Genomic DNA, 18,242 nt, shown 5'->3' on the forward strand with positions numbered 1-18,242 from the left:
TGATAAGCACAGCCCCGCCTGTCCTGCCTGACAGGAGGATCCTACCCTTTCCTGTGCCTCCTTCTTATCACTGTCATGGGTTCTGGAATTTTATGACAGACTCGGGTTTTTATTCTCTCCAAACTCTGAGCCTCTCTCTGAGCCCAACTCCACCATCTCCTGCCTACTGACCTTACACATGAACTTGCCCCTAAGCCTCAATTTTCTCTTCTGTAAAATAAACCTCGATGAAATGACACTGGTGAAACTTGCCCCGGGCCTGCCCCACAGGATGTGGTCCGCAAGGCTGAGCACAGTGGCTCAGTAGGAGCCTTTCTCATAAATGGCATCCTTGGTTCCGCTCCTGACCCTCTCCCAGGCTAGGCTTTTTCTCTCTGGCCCCACCTCACATCCACATCTGGCTGCCCCAGAGCGAGGTGGCTCTGAGGGGAGATCTGAGAACATCGGCCAGGGCAGCCCAGCTGGCAGCCAGTGGGCGGCTTACACTTGCTCACGGATCTGTCCACCATGAAAGTGCCAGCAGCCACGTCTCCTGGTGGAAGCGGACACCTCAAGGGTGGACAGTTGGAGGCATTTGTTGTCACTTAGCTGTGCAGTGACCAGCCTCCCAGACCCACTTCCTGTCTGGTGGCACATCACCTTGGTGTCTTCCAGGGAGCCCAGACTTCTCGTGTCCACTGGGAGGCCTTCCCATTACCAGGACAGGGGTCCCAACCCTTGGGACTCATGTCCTGGACCTCACAGGGCCAGCTCAGCCATGCCCACTCCATCAGGGCTGCTCCGTCGGCTTCTCTGCAACTGCACGCGCACCCGCCCCCACAGTGCTTCCTCCCTTCCCTAATTACCACCCCAACCTGGTCTCCTGGGTCTGTGGCTGTGGACTTGACCTCTGTCCTGGCAGCTGGGAACTTTGATCCTGCAACAATCCCTCCCTGGTGTGACCATCACCTCTGAAACCTGGAAGGAACCCAATCCCCCCACCTTCAGGCCAAGTCCCTTTGAGAAGCCTCAGCACCATGGGGGGTAAAGTGGGACTGGGCTGAGTCCAAGGGGTTGTGAGTGAGGTGTCCACAGGAGCACGAAGCACTGTCCTGGGGCCGCAGACCCCAGGACAAAAGAAACAGGGTTCCATAGATCTGTGGCCAACGCAAATCACCATCATTAACATGAGCCACTGCCACAGTCTCTGGGCTGGGACGCAGTTGGAGCCAGGCAGAAACCGCAGAGCACACACTCCAATAAAATGGCAATAAACGGTGCTGCGGCTATGGAACTTGTTTCAATGTTGTTCCAAAACCTTGTTGAAGTGCTTTTATTGTTTCTGTGTGAAAGAACACGAATGCGTTTTGAAAACTGCTTCGGCATCAGCCTCATCTCTGGGAAGTCTTTCTGATGATCTCTTCCAGTCCCCACCCTGAGCAGGTCCTGGCCACAGTGGTGCCCATCCCCCCCCCCATGGCCTCCATGGTGCCACAATGCCCACACCTCCTCCACCCACCAGGAGGTCCCTGGGCTCCTCCCTCCCAGGGACCAACCGGCCCCTAGAACAATGCTGGGTATACAACAGGCACCAGGCGACCACCCCAGCAGAATGATCGTCAGGGTGATGGCAGAGGCAGCTTATCAACATCCAAGGAGTCACGCAGGTTGCTAAGGGGATCCTTGTAGGACAGATAAAATTCTTATGAGAAAAAACAGTGTTGGTTTCTCAAAAAAAAAAAAAAAAAAAAAACTATCAATAAATAAAAGTCATAAAGACAGGAAGTCAACAGAATCCTTCTTCCCGGGTGGGGAGTGAAGGCCCGCTCTCTTGGGTTCTGTTCCAATTAGAACAGTCCAACAGCAAAGATAAGAAAACCCAAACTAAAGTAGGGCCCAGAGTTGGGACTGGGCTGAAGCCCTGGGGAGCCCAGCAATCCTGTCCTCCAGAAAGGCTGCCTGCAAAGGGATGCGCCCCTGAATAAGTCCCTGTGAGAAGTCTTGGGGTGCTGCTGGCCAGCGCCTGGCACATGGGGAGGGCTTTAGCTGGGAGCCCACAGCACCTGGCCCCGGCACAGAAGGATGTGTGGAGCAGCCTGTAGCTCTCCCACCACGTCCTCCATGTCTGTTCTGGTAATCTGGTATGAGGGGGAGGATCAGCTGGGCCCCCGTGAGAGGCAGCTCCCCTTCACCTGCAGCTGAACCTGCCAACAGCAGGCCAGGGTGGCCCCTCAGCATTGCAGCGACTGAGCGACCATGCAAACTCCAGTTCTATGGAAAGTAAGGAAGAGCTCTCAGGGTTCTGAGGCATGTGCTGCCGGTGATTTACTAAGTCCCCTTGCACCCCTAAATTTAATCCTTAAAAACCCTTTCCTCCCCAAGAGCCTCATTCTGACTCACCCACTGGCCCTCAGCGCTGAAGAGAGGGAGGCCCACTGTTCTAGTCAGCTTTTTTGCTGCTGTGACTAAAGGACCCAACCAGCACAGCTGTAGAGGAGGAAAAGTTTATGGGGACTCACAGTTTCAGAGATCTCAGTCCACAGACAACCGGCTCCATTCCTAAGGTGAGGCCCGACATCATGGCGGAGAGTGTGGTGGAGGGAAGTGGCTCACGTGATAATCAGGAAGCAGAGAGAGAGCTCTCCACTCACCAGATACAAATATGTACTCCAAACCACGCCCCCAGTTCCCACTCCCCCAGCCACCTGCCCTCAGCTACCACTCAGTCAATCCCATCAGGGGATTAATGCGCTGACTGAGTTAAGGCTCTCCTAACCCAACTTTTCTTCTCTGAACCTTCTTGCATTGTCTCACACCTAATGTCTAAACCATCAGCCCATGCTTGTGGGGAGCTCGCCGTAGCCATCTCTCTGGGGCCCGTCCTCACTTAGTTTTCCCAGTGTCAAGGCCACACTGAGCAAGAAGATCCTTTCACTGAAAGCCACCAGCTGCGGAAAAAGGTCTCAGGTGGAAGAGGTGGGCGGTGGTTACCAGGAAGGGTCCGAGGCAGCCCTGGGGATAGGCCTGGGTTCAGCCCCGGCCCTCAGCCCTCGCATTGCCACCTCGGCTCTGAGCCACCATTTCCTCCCGTGCCATGTGAGAAGACCCCAGATGCCTCGGCCCAGCCCTTGGCCCAGGGTGTCATTAGCCCTGCACAGGCCCAGAGGTTAACGCAGAGCCACCGAGGGCAAGGAGGCCACCACACATGTCCTCAGAAGCTGGATTAGGAAGAGCAAGCAGGTTGGGGCAAGCAGCCCTCACAGGCATGGTTATGAGAGGCCCTTGCTGGCCATGGCCTGCCATTGGCTCCTCTCATGGGACATGTTCAAGGGGGACCTCACACTTGAGGGCACGAAGTTAACACCAAGAGTCAGAAGGATGCTGAAACAAGGACACAGCGCCAAGCCCAGGACCATGGCTCTTCCCTCCTAGCTGCCAGTGCAGAGTCTGGCCCCAGGCAGGTCCCCCTGCAGTGCCTGCTTCCTGAGGGGGCCCTGTTGGTGACAGCCAAGGCCCAGGCAGACCAGAGCCGTAGGACATGACTGCCCTGCTTCCTCATCTGCAGGAACCAGGCTCAGGCCTGCCAGCATAACGTGGGCAGAGAGGGTGTGCTGGGTGATGCAGGGGGTTCCCAGCCAGCCCTCCCTGGCCACCCCTACAGGGGTCCAGTTATAGGGCTGGGCCTGCTTCTGGAGGCTCAGTGGTAGCCCGGCCACATCCTGTAGGATTCACCCAATAGTACCTTCCACCTTCCTCCAACAGGACAGGGCCCTTCTTGAGGCATCTCCCCCTAGGGGTCCCCCTGAAGTGGGGGGCTCAGTTCTCTGGCACAGCTATCTCCTGCTTGGGCTTGGATAACATCTGCTTCATGGACTCCCAGGGTCAGAAACAGCCCTTTAAGAAACGAATTTGATTATGTGTCTCAAAGTAGAAGAGACAAACAGTGCCTCTGAACAAACCCTCCCTAACAGGGGACCCTCGCTCTGACCCTTGTGTGACTTCTCCCCAGTTTACAGATGAGCAAGCAACCTTGATGAGGCCCCGTCACTGGCCCTGCCAGACCCACCCGCCTCTGCTCTTCAGTTTCCAATGCTGCCTGCCAATCATGAGCTCAAACCTTCAGGAGTTCAGTATAAAAGAGAAAAACAATGAATGACTCCCTAGACCTTTTTTTTTTTAACCTAAAAACTTATCCTTAACTAGGGTTGGGTATATTTTAAAGCTTAGCTGATTTAATGGATTTATTTTTTTAGAAAAGAACCAAATGAGAGTTTCTATGTGAGCAAATGTGAGGGCAAGTCACTTCACCTCTCTGGGCTGTGGTTCCAGATCCAGGGGATGGGGGGTTGGGCCCACATAGGCTCCTCACTTCTGCCACTCTCGCTTGCTGACTGGTCTCCCATCAGGCGCCCCTGGGAGCACGGGTCCAACCACATCTCTTTCAATGAAGCATGAACAGTGCCACCACCTAGAGCTGCCAGACTAGTAAACAAGAATAAAAGAACATCCAGTTAAATTCGGATTTCAGATAAAAAATGAATGATGTTTTTGTAGCATAAATATGTTCGGTACAATATTTGGGACGTACTTATACGTTTCTCTAGTTTCTTAGCTGGGGCTGCCATCACAAAGCAGCCACTGACTGGTGCCTCAATCAACAGATCTTTATTTCTGGGTATTCAGTTCTGGAAGACAGAAGTCCAAGGTCAAGGTGTTGGCAGATTCAGTTCCTGGTAAGGGTTTGCTTCCTTGGTGGCAGATGGCCACCAATGTGTGCTCACATGGCCTTTCTTCAGCGCTTTCCCAGAGAAGAGAGAGACAGAGGCAGACAGAGACAGAAAGGCAGAGAGAAAACCAGGAAGCTTGTGTCTCTTCCTGGGTTTCTAAGGGCATCCACCCCGTCATGGAAGCCTCACCCTCACATCTCACCTAACCTCACCTCCTTCCCAAAGGTCTCACCTCCAATGCCATCACAATGGTGTGAGGGCTTCAACATAGAAATCTGGGGGAGAAAGAAGTTTCAAAGGGCATCCTACATTTTATTTGGCAAGTCCATACCACCCAACAGTATGCAAAGTCCCTTGGGCTGGACGAATCGAGGTACCCTGTGAACAGAGTATTAAGAAATAGAAAATCACACCACCCAAGTTCGCCTCCTGCTGCCTTGGTCTAAAATGGACCCCACTCCTCTCATGAGTCCTTTGTCTTCCTTGGGATTTCATACAGTGACCCAAGAAGCATGCTCGGTAACTTCTTAGACATGAAACACTGACGACACCGTCTGCTCTGGTATCCTGGTTATTATTATTTTCTTAATCCTGGTTCTTGTGGTTTCATCGTCTCTCTCTAGTGCAATGAAGCAGAAGCATAGCACTGGACCAGCATTGAGAGTCTGTGGTCTAATACTGCCTCTGGCCCTTACTTGCTGTGCAGCTTGGGCAAATCACTTCGCCTCTCTGGGCTATGGTTACTCATTCACACAATGGTAGTGCTGAACTGCTGTAACTGCCAAGTCTCTTCTGCTCTTTTCTTTTGTCCTGTCTCATGACTAATCACCAGTGCCAGCCGGGAGCATGGGTTCAACTCTTCTCTCTTCTGCTGGCCACACAAACGCACCTTACTTCCAGCAATCATTAAAATCTGGTACCCGACGCCATTTAGGCTTCTGGCCATCACTCCTGGGCAAAGGTGAGGTTTTTTTGTTTCTGTTCCCTTTCCAGCTTGGGCTTAGCTTTCCTCACTTACATCCTAAGCTGTGAAAATGGACAGAGCGGGCGACAGGGAATAGAAGAAGAACTGAAAAAAAAAAAAAATCCCGCTACAATAAATTGTATCGCGGTGGAGATCTCTTTCCAACCAGAAAATTCGGAGGCCAGACAATGGCTCATCTGTTTCAAAGCATATTCATAGCAACAGAATTCCAGGTCAACGAAAGGGATTCTCCTTGACTGCAAAGGGATTTAACCCACACCTAGAAAAAAGAGCTCCTCCGTGGTGGATTCTGGGTGTGAGGGAGACCTGTCAACACACCTAGGGTGGTTGGCTGGAGTTGCTGCTACTTCCCTTGGGGCTTGTCCCACCTAATGACAGCATGAGACAGAAGGGTCTGGGGCCCTGCCTGGGAGGACAGTTGGGTAAATATTTGGGCAGCTCTGGCTACTGCTGGAATGGTGAGCAGGAGCCGGGACCAGAGGAAATGGCCCCCGTCTCCCAGGCCCTCCGATGATACATTTTTATAAACATCCAGGCAGGCAGCCGCGAAAAGCTCCTGGGCTTTACAAACACATTTCATATTCCACGGTCAGCGGAGAGCACGCTCTGAGCATGGGCGGTGAAGAGGGGGCAGGAAGCAGGAGGGGTCTGGAACCAGCTTTCTAAATTTAACACGCAGTTGCTTTTAGGCCAAGTGGATAAAAAATAAATTCCAGTGCTTAACACTCTTATCTTTGTTTACCGTTTCCCCAAACAGTGAGTGGCCGGCACTGTGACTCTGAGGCTGAATTATCAACGAGATTCACGCAGGAAGGAGGGATGGACGTGCCTGGGAGGGTGGGGGTAGATAGAGCTACTTGACCACTCTCTGCCTTCCCATGACCTTTATTCAGCCTGACAGAGTGGCCAGGATCTGCTAAAGTCACAAGGCTGTCCCTGGGTGGACGAGGTATGGCTGTGATGTTTCAGAACAACCCAGAAATAGAAGGCACCATGAGGTCACCCATGTCAAGTGACTATTGATGAGGGGCCTATTAAGATCCTTCAGTGACCTTTTTAGGTGCTCTGTCACTGGTCTTGAAAATCCCCAGTGAGCAGAGGCCCACCTCTTCCGTGGCTAAGTTGTGGTCACTGGAAAATCCTTGCCTGAGTTGTCAGGGTCTTTCTCTGGGCCTTACACCATTGGCCTGGTTGCCCTCTCGGAGCTGCGTGGACTTTCCTGTCACATACTGCCCCACAGACATGCAAGGATGCCCTTGTCTCCCCAGGGGTTCCCTGGTCCTTCCAGGGCACCTGGGAGAGTGGCCTATCATGGTCACCTTGCTCCCTGGTGCTCAGTCCCCTCTCTGCCTGCTCATCCCTTGACCTCACTGGTACCCACTCTGTCCTCCCCCTCCCCCAGTGGACAACACACTGGCTTCTCCTCATCCCCAACCCCCAGCCCCATCCAAGAGGCAATATGAAGCGTCCTCCGAGGTCCCCCACTGTCCAGCCATTAGGTTTTCCTGGGCAGCACTGAAGGTTCAGTTCCATGCTTTTCTTTCTCAGCCTCGTCCCCAAGGACTCATCCACCTCTGTGTGGCTGAGCTGGACACTGTCACTTTTCCACTTTTGGCATGAGCTGCTGTCCACCCAGAGCCTCCAGCATGACCCTGCCACCACCAAGCTCCTCCTGCACCTCGACAGGCCCTGTTTCCGTCTTCCTTTCAGCCAGCCAGGAAGGCGGCCTGGAAATGGCTCTTATCTCCCTTCATTTGCTGACCCCTCTCCCGGGTGAGTCTTCGTTTATAGCAACGATTGTGGTATCCAGGCCACATGTGGTAGTCCCCTGGGGAGCTTGGACAGGGATACCAAGTCCTAAGCCCCATCCAGACCAATTAAATCAGAGTGTTTGACCGCGGAGCCCAGCAACGACAGGGACAGCTGGGACGTGTGGCTAACAGGTAGCTGGAGGCTGGACGGTGGCGGTGGCCTGCTCTCACTGACCCGCTTCCCTGCTCTCTCCTCACCACTCCAACAGGACCTTGTCGGAGCACAGGTAGCATTTCCAATGTGTCACCTCTCCTCATCGAAGGCCTCAGCGGCCCCACCATAATAACATATCACTGAATGAACAATTAAAGGGTCTCCTAAACACACAGCCAGTTTTTCTTGCTCTGGGGTCACAGCTATCTACCCCTCCCTGCCCCCAGCCCAGGGGGGGAGCAAAGCCTTCCTGTGCAGTGAGGGAAGAAGCTCATTTTCTCTTCATATTAAGTGCAGTCCACTCTTTCTCCCCAAAGCAGAGAAAGCAGCCGGGGTGATTTAACTGTCATTTACTTAGGAACTTATTTCTCTAAGCATCAAAAACAATCAACTGTGAATGATCCTAAATATTGCAAAACAACAGATAATTCAAAGACTCAAATCTACTTGGTGTTGGAATGCATTTTTGCTGATGAGTGCTTGCATCTGATAATTGGGACAATTCTTTCAAATTAGGTAATTAGATGTATCTTATTTGTTCCTACCCCCCAACACACACACACACACACACACACACACACACACACACTTTCTATAGGAATAAATAACTCAGCTCCCAAAATAGTGCCCTATTTCTTTCTCTCAACTCTTTCCTGGAATAGAGATAATGGTGACTTCAGAGCACTGGAGGGGGCTGGGAGAGGAAAGGAGAAGGAACCCACAGAGTAAACAGAGGAACTAGATGTCAACAAGCTGTTTTAGAAGTCACCCTTAAAATTCAGACAGCATGAACGACCAGTTTGTAAAACTGCTCGAAATAGCTACTCAAACTGGAAATACACATCTCATAGGACCCAGCAATTCCACTCCTGGGTATATACCTAAAAGAAACTTGTGCACATGTTCACCAAAAACCGTATTCAAGAATATTCACATCTGCTTTATTCAAAATGGTCCCCAAACTGGGAGCATCTCAAATGTCCACTGACAGTTGAAAGGATGAATACACGGTTACATGGTGGCAGCGCACAGCAGAGCACCACACAAGAATGAACACACAACAACTATAGCTCCACACCACCACAGCTACCTACCACATGGAAGAATCTCACTAAGAAAACAGGCAGATGGGAAAAGCCTGCCCGCTGGATATTCCACTGATAGAAAGCTCAGGCAAAAATGCAAAAGTCTTCTGTGTGTTAGAAATCAGCTTACTCGTGAAGGGGTCTTGGGGGGACTCAATGTTCTGGAATGTTCTGTCTTGGTCCAGACAGTGCTACACAGGTGTGTTTATACCTTGTGAAAACTCTACACTCCTGTTTGTGCTGTTTTTCTACACGTATGTTATTCTTCCACAAAATGCACAAAAGGAAAGGAAAGAAGATAGAGAGGGAGGAGGGAAGAAAGGTAGGCCCAGGAGCAGGGCAGAGTGGGAAAGGCTTGGAACTTGAACACCTGGATTCAGTTTCACTCTGCCTTGGCTAAGCCATTCACTGTGTGAATCTCTGACTTTTTTCATTTATAAAATAGACAAGTCTCCTTACCTACCTCACAGTGCAGTTGTGAGGACCAAGTGGAATAGACGTACGAACCATCCGGTGAGCAACACGGTTCTGCACAAAGCAAGGCTGTAATCATCACAGACCTCTGAAGACAGGAATCCTAAAGTGGGTCAGCAGGATGGACAACGCTCCACCCAGGGCCCTGAGCAGAGGACTGACACCCCTGGGATGTGTGTGCAGGATGCAGGGTGGCCACGGCCATTTATCACATCCCCACACCTAATCCCTTAATGTCCAGGAGCACCTGGGATGATCCCTGAGTTTGTATGAGATGGGTTCTGTCTCTTTTCTTTTAAAGTAGATATAAACAGATGCTCTATACACTATCCCAGGTGCTTGTCTAAGGTTTAGGAACATTTCTACATCCAAATCTGCCAAATTCTTTAAGCTAGCCCATGCGCCTTTCTGAGCATTGCCAGTGATGTTGACAGAAGACTCTTCACACCTTCCCCCCAAAACCAAACCCTCAGTGGCCTCTCACTCCCCGCCTGAAACAGCTCACTGGACCCCAATGACCTCCAATGACAGATCTATGGAATCTCAAAGACAAACTGTCAGAGCTGCGAGGATCTTGGCCTCCCAAGTCAGAGAATCAGTCAGGAGGCCACCAACCTCCCTCAGTGGCCAGGAAAACTCAGGTTGCCAGGGAGGGGTCTTGCTTCTCATCTTGTGGTTAAAAGGGCAAAGTGAGGTGACCACATTTTCCATGGATGGGTTTCATATGATAGTTACGTTCCTCAGGGAATCAAAGCGCATGGAAATCTTTCTTCTTCATATAGCTGTGTGGCCCCTAGCTGTCCCCATGCTTAAAGGGTTTCTAATTCCCTGCTTTTAGAGAGCAAAGGCTGGCCCCGCTTGGTCCCTCTGCAAGGTACCCAGGCCAGTGAGGTATGGCAGAGCCCTTACACATGCATTTGATGCTGCTATGGCTACTGCTCAGCAAGGACAGTACTGAAGCCACCCCTGCTTCTGATTCCTTTAGCAAAACAGGAAAGAATTTTTCTGTTAGGTCTGGAGACAATCTTTATGGAAGCAGTGACATTTTTCTTTTCTTTTTCTCATTTATATTCCAGGTCATATCCAGTGTGTGGTATATGTATAAGTACATGAGTGACTCTGTGTAGCTGTGTGTGTGTGTGTGTGTGTGTGTGTGTGTGTCTTTCAGAGAGAATAATACACAAAAATCTAAATGTAGCATGGTGCAAGCCTGTAATCCCTATTACTTGGGAAGCCAAAGTAGGAGTATCACAAGTTTAAGGCTAACCTGGTGATTTCAAGACCCTGTCTCAAAATAAAAAATAAAAAGGGCTGAGGATGTAGCTCAGTGGTAGAGCACCTCTGGGTTTAATCCCCGGCACTGAAAAATAAAGACCCTAAGTATAGAAATGCAAGACTGGTAGGAGAGGGGACAGTGTTATTTCCTGCTTAAAAAGATTTATCAATAGATTTTCCACAAAGTTCTCTGGTCTATCTACAGCATTTCAACGTTGGTTTAGAGATCTTCTGCTATGAGACAGAAAGTCTAGGAGACCAAGAACCTTAGAAATAAAATTAGAAGTTAGTGTCACTGAAGATTACATATAAATCAGTGTCCCTGAAAATAAAGGATTTCTGTTTTGAGAATGTAAACCATAAGGCAAAGATGCCACTTACTTCTTTATTTTCTGTTTTTCCCAATATTTAATTTTCAACCTTCTAAGGGCACATTTATTTGATAAAATAAGTCCCAGTTGAGATGAATTCAATAGGACTTTAAATTGCTTTCTTCCTAACACATCTTTATAGAGTGATTCAATACCGAAGACAGAGGCCTCCAGAGAAAACGAGCTCCTGCCACTGAATATGTCCAACAGAAGTATCCCCTGCTGGTCAGGCCCGTTAACTTTCCAGGGACTTTTGCCTTTGTCATCTCATTTGCCCTACACTGCCAGATGGGAGGGACAACATCATGATCCCAACCGGCAGCCATGGTGACCTGTCCATGTTGCCCTGGTGACTGGCCCAAGGTCCCAGCTGATAGGTGATCCACCGGGATCTGAACCCTGCCTACCCTGGCCAGATCAGGTGGCTTCCCCAGACACAGCCAGGGTGAGGGAGAGAGGCTGCAGATTCTTCCCAAATTCTGAGTAGTTTGGCCTTTGCGGCAGGAGTCAGGGAGATCCCTGGGAATGACTTTTAACCTTATCTTTTGGAAGCGCTGAAGTTTAGCATGCTGCCTGGCTTGGAACTGGAGAATATCCTACTCAGTCCACCAAGTTTTCCTGGCCCACAAGGGCTTGCAGACCTGCCTGAGCCCTGACTAGCTCTTAGTAATGCATCTGCTGGGTTCTGCTGACAGGGGGCCTGGGCATGTGGAGGCCGAAGGCACCTAACAGACTGTGCCCCAGAGCTCAGCCTGGGGCTCCTGTCCTCCTGTTTGCCTGGCTGCCTGGAAGCTGCTTCCATTTTCGACAGGCTGAGTGAGCCGCCAGCCTTTTCTTCCAAGGAAAGGCACTTCCTTCCTCTCCCTCTTCACCCAAGTTAGATCCCACCCCAGTTTTTTGTTTCAGGGTTTCTAGGTGCCAAAGAAAAATACGCAGCATCCATACCAGCTACCATCCCCGTTTCCTCTCTTGGCAGCCACCACCCACCATGTGCTTCCCACCCAGGGCCACACCTGTGTCCTCCAGCATCTTCAGGCTTGGCCCAAGCGGTTGCCCTCATGAGATGCCTTTCTGCCCCTCTGCCTGGCAAACGACCACTCTCCAGGGCCAGCTCACAATGGCCCCTGATCCACTCGGCCAGCCTGACATTCTGTACACACACCTCGGGTTTTCTGAATAGGTGTTCCATTCACTATTGTCACTTAAATTTTTTATTTACCTTTTTATTATGCAGAGTGTTAGCATTTATAAATTAGAAGGCTCTCTACCTGTCACCCACCTCAATAGGACCCACCTGGAGCCACCCAGCTTCATTGATTTCCACACTCTTCTTCCTCCACTTCCAACTTTTAAAAATATTCAGACATCATATATATCCAGCCATCTGTCAATATTCAGCATATATGTCTTTAAAATGAGAAGTCTTTTCTAAAACATGACCCCAATGCCATCATTACACTAAAAACAAAATGGGCCATAATTTTTTTTTAAAGGATCAAATATCCAGCTGGTTTCAAAGTCCCCTGATTGATCCATGGTATTTGTTTTTCATTGGTTTGTTTGAACACACATCAAAACAAACCCACCCACTTTTCATCGGAAAGGTCTCAGTGTAGACCTTGGTCCCTGCCCCCTCACCCCAGCCTCCTAGGTCCCAAATGTCTGGGGTGCATGCTCTTCATCTGTTTTCCATCCTCCTCATCCACTGGATTGTATCCTGATAGAGAGAGAGAGAGAGTCTCAAGGGAGTAAAAGAGCCAGTGTTGTTAGTCACACCTCCTGGGCCTAGCACAGTATCTGCTCCATAGTATGTGCTGACTCCATACAAATTCCTGAACGGCTAAATAAATGGTCTCCCAAGAACTAGCCTTCCACTCCTCCAAAGCCCATTCTAGAAAACTTTACACATCTAGTACCATGATGTGCTTGGAAGTGTGTTTCTCCAAGGGGCCAGGGCCCTTGTCATATCCAGATCCCAGAACCCAGCGCCTGACTGGCATGAGGTGTTCGCTGAGGGAGAGCTAAATGAAAGGAGCACTTTTCTCTCCGTGAGATTTGGGGCTCCAAGGCTTTCCTCTCTGCATCTCCTTTTTTTTCTCATCTCTATCTGAAGAATTTGGATGCAATGATTTCTAAGGTCCTTTTCAGGAATGGGGAACCCTCATTTACCATACGCTTGCTGCCCTCTGCTGGCAGGACTGGCTCAGGACCCTGAATCACTGAGGTTCAAAGCAAGAACTACAGGCCAGCAAATAGGGATGGGTGGACGCAGGGTCTGCACCTGGGATGGGAACTTGACCTTTGTTGCCTTGTTTGGGTTACACTAGAGCATAGTGGGGCCTCCCTCCACCCCTGCCTTCCACTCCTCCCATGTGGAGGCACTCATGTCGCAGACAAGCTTTAAAAGAACTGGTGCCCAGTCCCTACCCCGGGCCACGCATCTAATACCTGAGGAGTGGGGCCAAGTGCCCATGTGGATTAAAAGCCATCCAGCTGGTTCTGATGCGCAGGCGCACCCAGACCCACTAGGCCAAGGTGATGGTCACGTGTGAACCTTGAGTAGGAAGCTAGAAACACAGAAAGCCATCCAGAGGAAGAGTGGATGGAGACTTTGGTTTTATAATCAGCCTATCTTAACAACTTCCCTTGACAAACCCTGACAGCTTATATTTTTCACTGGGAACTTACACTATGAACCTGCTGGGAGCATGGCTTCTAGATTCGGTGTTGTTTCTTTTGTTTTCTTTTCTCTTTTTGCTTTTCTTTTTTTTTAATCACTCCTTCCTTCCTTCCTTCCTCCCTCCCTCCCTCCCTCCCTCCCTTCCTTTCTTCCTTCCTTTTCTTCTTTCTTGCACATTCTTGCATTTGTTAAGACTCCTTTGCTTGCAGATAACAGAATTCAGATGCTAACTTTGGCCACAAGTGAGAATTTGCTAGAAGAGCGCTGAGATGCTACCCCCAGGCTACTTGCCAAAAAGCAGATGGCCAAGGGGAACCAGAGCTCGGGAAGACACCAGGAAAAAGTCTCCCTGTCCTTTGCCTCTGCCTCCCTCCACTTGTCTAATTTGTGTCTTCTTTCCCAGGCCAACTGTTGTTTTCTGTTCATTAATCCCCGAGGCAGAAGGTGGCCACCAACAGCTCATGCTCAACCCGTGTTCAACTTCTGCCTGCTACACAACGCTCCTTTTTCCCTTTCTCCTTGGCCAATCATAGTCTGCAAGCTGACTATATAATTTGTGAGCCCAAAGCAAAGTAGAAACGTGAGGGCCTCTCTTCAAAAAGCAGGAGGAAGTGCCACTAATGGTGCAGATAAACCTCTCCCTTTCTTCCAAAACACAGGCTCAAAGATAAAGTTATGCCAGTCGTGGTGGTGTCACATGCCCATAATTCCAATGGCTCAGGAGGCTGAGGCAGGAGGATTGTAAGTTCAAAACCAGCAACTTAGCAAGGCCCTAAGCAACTTAGTGAGACAGTCTCACTAAATAAAATATAAAAAGGGCTGGGGATGTGGCTCAGTAGTTAGGCGCCCCTGGGTTCAATTCCTGGTACCAAAAAGAAAAGATGAAGTTATTAGGACTCTAAGACAGCGCCCACAGAGCATCAGCCCCCAAGCACAGGGCCCTTCCCACTGCTCAGAGCTCATCTGGCAGCCCTGGTGGCCTGCAGTGGAAGTGGGAAGTGTGGTGTGAAGGTGCGAGATCCTAAGGAAGGAACAGTACCCAGAAATGAGATGAGAGCGCCCTGAGAAAACCAATCATTGTTATTTTTTTATCACAAAGTCTAATTCCTCACTTGTCTTCCAAATTCACAAACATACAGACCTGGGATTAAACTATAAGGATTCTGCAACTTGACTCAGGGGCATCAAGAACAGATGCACCATACTGAACAGCTATACCACCAAAGATTAGCTAAAACTTTTACCATGGACTTCGAGACTCCGTGCATCCTGGCCCTGCCCCTTCTGCCACCTTTGTCCCTTCTACCTTCTCTGCATTTCTAGCAGGTTCACAGGCATCAGTACTGCTACTGCCCCCAGGGAAATCACTGGGAGATTAAGTCACATGGTGGCTCCCAGGTTTTAAGTGGTTCCCCCCTGCAAGGGGAGCCAGGCCACCCGAACCTATCTATGGAAGCAGTGGTGGCAGAATGAACTTGTCCAGGAGGACTATCTCATGGTGCTCCGGGGAGGGGCGGGGACATAAGAAAGCCCCCCCTCCACCGTGGGGATCCTTCCTGGATTAGTGTTAGCTAATTGACCTACCAACCGACTCACTTGGCCCTGGGGAGTGTGGTGAGAGGCTGGGAGTGCCAGGGGAAGTCCTCCCTTGCAGAAATCAGGCCAGCAGTGAATAAACTGAGCAGTGAATAAACTTCCGGTGCCTCCACCCTGACCCACCCCACCCACTGGTGTGCCCACATCCTGCTCCACCCACCTGCAATATGTCCCCCCCCCCTTCAACTGTGGGTGAGAGTCAGGGAGTGATGCTAGGATCCCCCAATACCTGAACCCCCCCCAAATCTGAGTCGTTCCCAACTTGCCCTAATCTGCTGTGTGAAAATGGGGATCTCATTGATTTACTTTGGTTTCTCATCACGACCACTTGTAGTTCTTCGGTTTGGCTATGAGCATCCTTTCAACAGCTTCCCTAGTGAGTTCTTTTCTTACTGATTTATAAGAGTTCTCTGGGTTTTTGTTACTATTAAGATTTTATAAATGTTGCAAACATTTTTTTCTTCTTTACTATTTCATTATTTGTCTTCTAACTTTGGGATGTACCGATTTCCACCCAAGTGACAGCCTCTCTCACCCTCAGTTTTCTCATCTAAGAAATGGGAAAACAGCTTCCTCATTGGTCTGCTGGGAGGTTTGAAGGGGTAATTGATGTGCAGAACACAGTCAGCCACATCATCAGGTCTTAATAAACGCAACTTGCTGCTGTAATTTGGGAACAAAATCTATGTTACTTTCACCCAAGTCCAAGACTGTACCTGCTCATAATGTCCAGCACTGCGAAGTTCAGTGCAACAGAACATGTGGAGCGCGGGTCTGATGCCACCTGGATGGCATCTACTTCTCATCTTGTGGGTTTTTCACTTGAGTGTTTGCTAAGGTCGCAGCGGAACTCTGAAGTTCATGAAAAAGGCATAGTGCCGTGGGGCTCCAGTTAACACGACCTTCTTCCCTTGTCTCTACCCTGCATTAGAGGGCCCCTGAGTACCACAGCCTCCAGGAAGGCCTGCCCTATATGGACATGGTGATCGCAGAGACCCTGAGGATGTACCCACCGGCATTCAGGTATGTGTGCAACCCCCACCCTGCCCTGCACTCTGGGTCCCTTCAGCATCGCAGTTTGGAACCCTCACTGGTTCCAGCCTGTGACCAGCTGTGTTATCACATATGCTCTTGATGACAAAGTCTGAGTCCTGGGTTCCTTTGTCTCCCGTGGCACCAGGCACAATGCCCCAGATGTTTGGCCCATTCTGCTGTAGGTTAACCACCTTCTCGAAGCATCACCAGTCTTTCCTTAATGTAGTCTTCCTCCCCGACTCAAGCCAATCTCTTTGGCCTCCTGCCTTTGATGGAGTTCGCCACTGCCCCTGTCTAATCATTTATTCATTCAGCAACTGTTTATTAAGCATCTACTTTGCCAAGCACTGGGAAGTCAGCCTGGATACAAAGCAGATCAAAGTCCCTGCCCTTGGAGACAACATCATCCAGGGCTGGGGATGCTCCTCCCTGGTGTCCAACAGCTCCAACCCGTAACATCCTCCAAACCCCTAGACAAGACTTCCCAGCCAAGGACATCTGACTCACCTGTCGCCCCTCCTCCCCTGCCAGCACTTTTAGCAGTAATGGTACTTCATATTATATTCTCCGACACACTTTTACCACCCCATAACATGTCACTAACGTACAGTCAGCAACGCCAACCTGTAAGTGCCCTGGGAGTAGGAATCAAATCTGTTTCTTTCAATTTTCCCCAAAGGGGGCTCCTCTTGGAATAGGGCACTTAACCTTGGTCCACAGGCTCTCAACAGCAGCAAAACTGTGGCCAGGTTTCAGGTTATAGAAACAGAAGAAGCACAGGCAGTTAATTGTATCTCATGAATTCCAGTCAGCACTTCCATGAATCAACATACCACAGAGACCATATGGAGGTACCTTTTGCCATTTCTAAAGAGAAAATGTGGAAGATTTGAGGGTATCTCAAAGTGATATTTCAAACCAAAAGCATTACAAAGAGTGTGACTATAGATATTATGCAAGATGTTCAAGTTCAGAAGCAAATACGAAAACTTACAGTGGTGTGCATGCCAGGTGTCTTGGTATGAGAGGCCAGTGAGTCAGGGGTTCTGCCAACACCAGCATCAAGACCTGATTCCGTGGCTCTTTCTTAATTTTCTTGGGAGCCTCAAACAAACTGCTTTCCAATCTTTCCTCCCCTCCTCGCCTCCTGCCCTCTCCTCCTCCCTCCTCCTTCATGATTTATATCCAGCTTTCTTCCAAGGGGACTGTGGGCAGTGGTATGCACATTAAAATGAAGTTCAAAACAAAACAGTCAGTGATAAAACTGAATGAGTCTGCTTAAAAGGCCCTTACTGGGCTCAGAGATGGCTGCTAACTGGGGTCAGACCTCTGCGTGGTGGCTGAGGTTCCTGGCAGAGAGCGGAACCAGCTGAGTTGAACAGTTGTGCTCCCCAGTGGGAGGAAAGTTACAAACTGATTAAAGACACACTATTTCCTGGATCTAAACTCAATCAGGAATTCACCCCATGAGACCTCATGTAGGTGGCATGTTGAAGAACAAAGTGAACGGCCTCTAAAATAGAAAAATCAACCTGGACAGGTGTGGGGACACACAAATGCTATGGTCAGTTCTCTTGGCAACCCCTTAATAAAGAGTCACTTGGTACAGTCATTGCTCTGGGGACCAGGTTGCCCATGATCTCAATTGAATCAACATACCACAGAGACCATCTTGAGATACCTAGAGAATCTGGGTGCATTGACTAAAGTTCCCCTATAGAAGTGCACTGGGGGATCTTGGGAAAGCCCCACACTGGCTCTGGGCTTCTCTTTCCCATGACACCTGTGCTGCTGGCCCCACCCACAAAAACTTGAAGAGACTCCAGGAAAATAGATATGGAAGCATCTCTAGGCAGCTACAGCATGAGGGTTGTGGAGAGGGGACAAGGCGCTGGGCTTGGTCCAGGCCAGCTCTTTGGCAGCTCACCCCCCCAGCCTTCAACCCCCACCAGACAGCAGACACAAGGGGTGGGGCAGTGTGACATTTAGGGGGATATAGGGACCGTGAGCATTTTGTTTATTTTACTTTCTCCCAGAAATGCATGGTGACTTCTCCTGAGCACTGTCACA

At 49.9% G+C, this 18,242-nt stretch overlaps 1 protein-coding gene and 1 long non-coding RNA gene across 3 annotated transcripts in view; one reads left to right on the forward strand and one right to left on the reverse strand.

The window, feature by feature from the left end:
• Positions 1 to 18,242, forward strand: part of Tbxas1 (thromboxane A synthase 1) — a 217,743-nt gene that overhangs the window by 190,807 nt on the left and 8,694 nt on the right. For both annotated transcript variants that reach the window (XM_046434075.2, XM_046434074.2), the window contains one exon: positions 16,069 to 16,160. In XM_046434075.2, the coding sequence (XP_046290031.1) occupies positions 16,069 to 16,160 (92 nt within the window). The remainder of the gene's footprint in view (positions 1 to 16,068; positions 16,161 to 18,242) is intronic.
• On the reverse strand, positions 1,458 to 17,297 carry LOC124086061 (uncharacterized). The gene is made up of 3 exons (XR_006849700.2): positions 17,167 to 17,297; positions 4,568 to 4,664; positions 1,458 to 4,461 (listed from the first exon to the last, which is right to left on the reverse strand). It is a non-coding gene; the product is annotated as an uncharacterized LOC124086061 (long non-coding RNA).

The sequence above is a fragment of the Marmota monax genome, unplaced genomic scaffold, assembly GCF_021218885.2.
Source record: "Marmota monax isolate L192 unplaced genomic scaffold, Marmota_monax_Labrador192_F-V1.1 WCK01_AAM20220418_F8-fsc00122, whole genome shotgun sequence".
Classification (NCBI taxonomy): Eukaryota; Metazoa; Chordata; class Mammalia; order Rodentia; family Sciuridae; genus Marmota; species Marmota monax.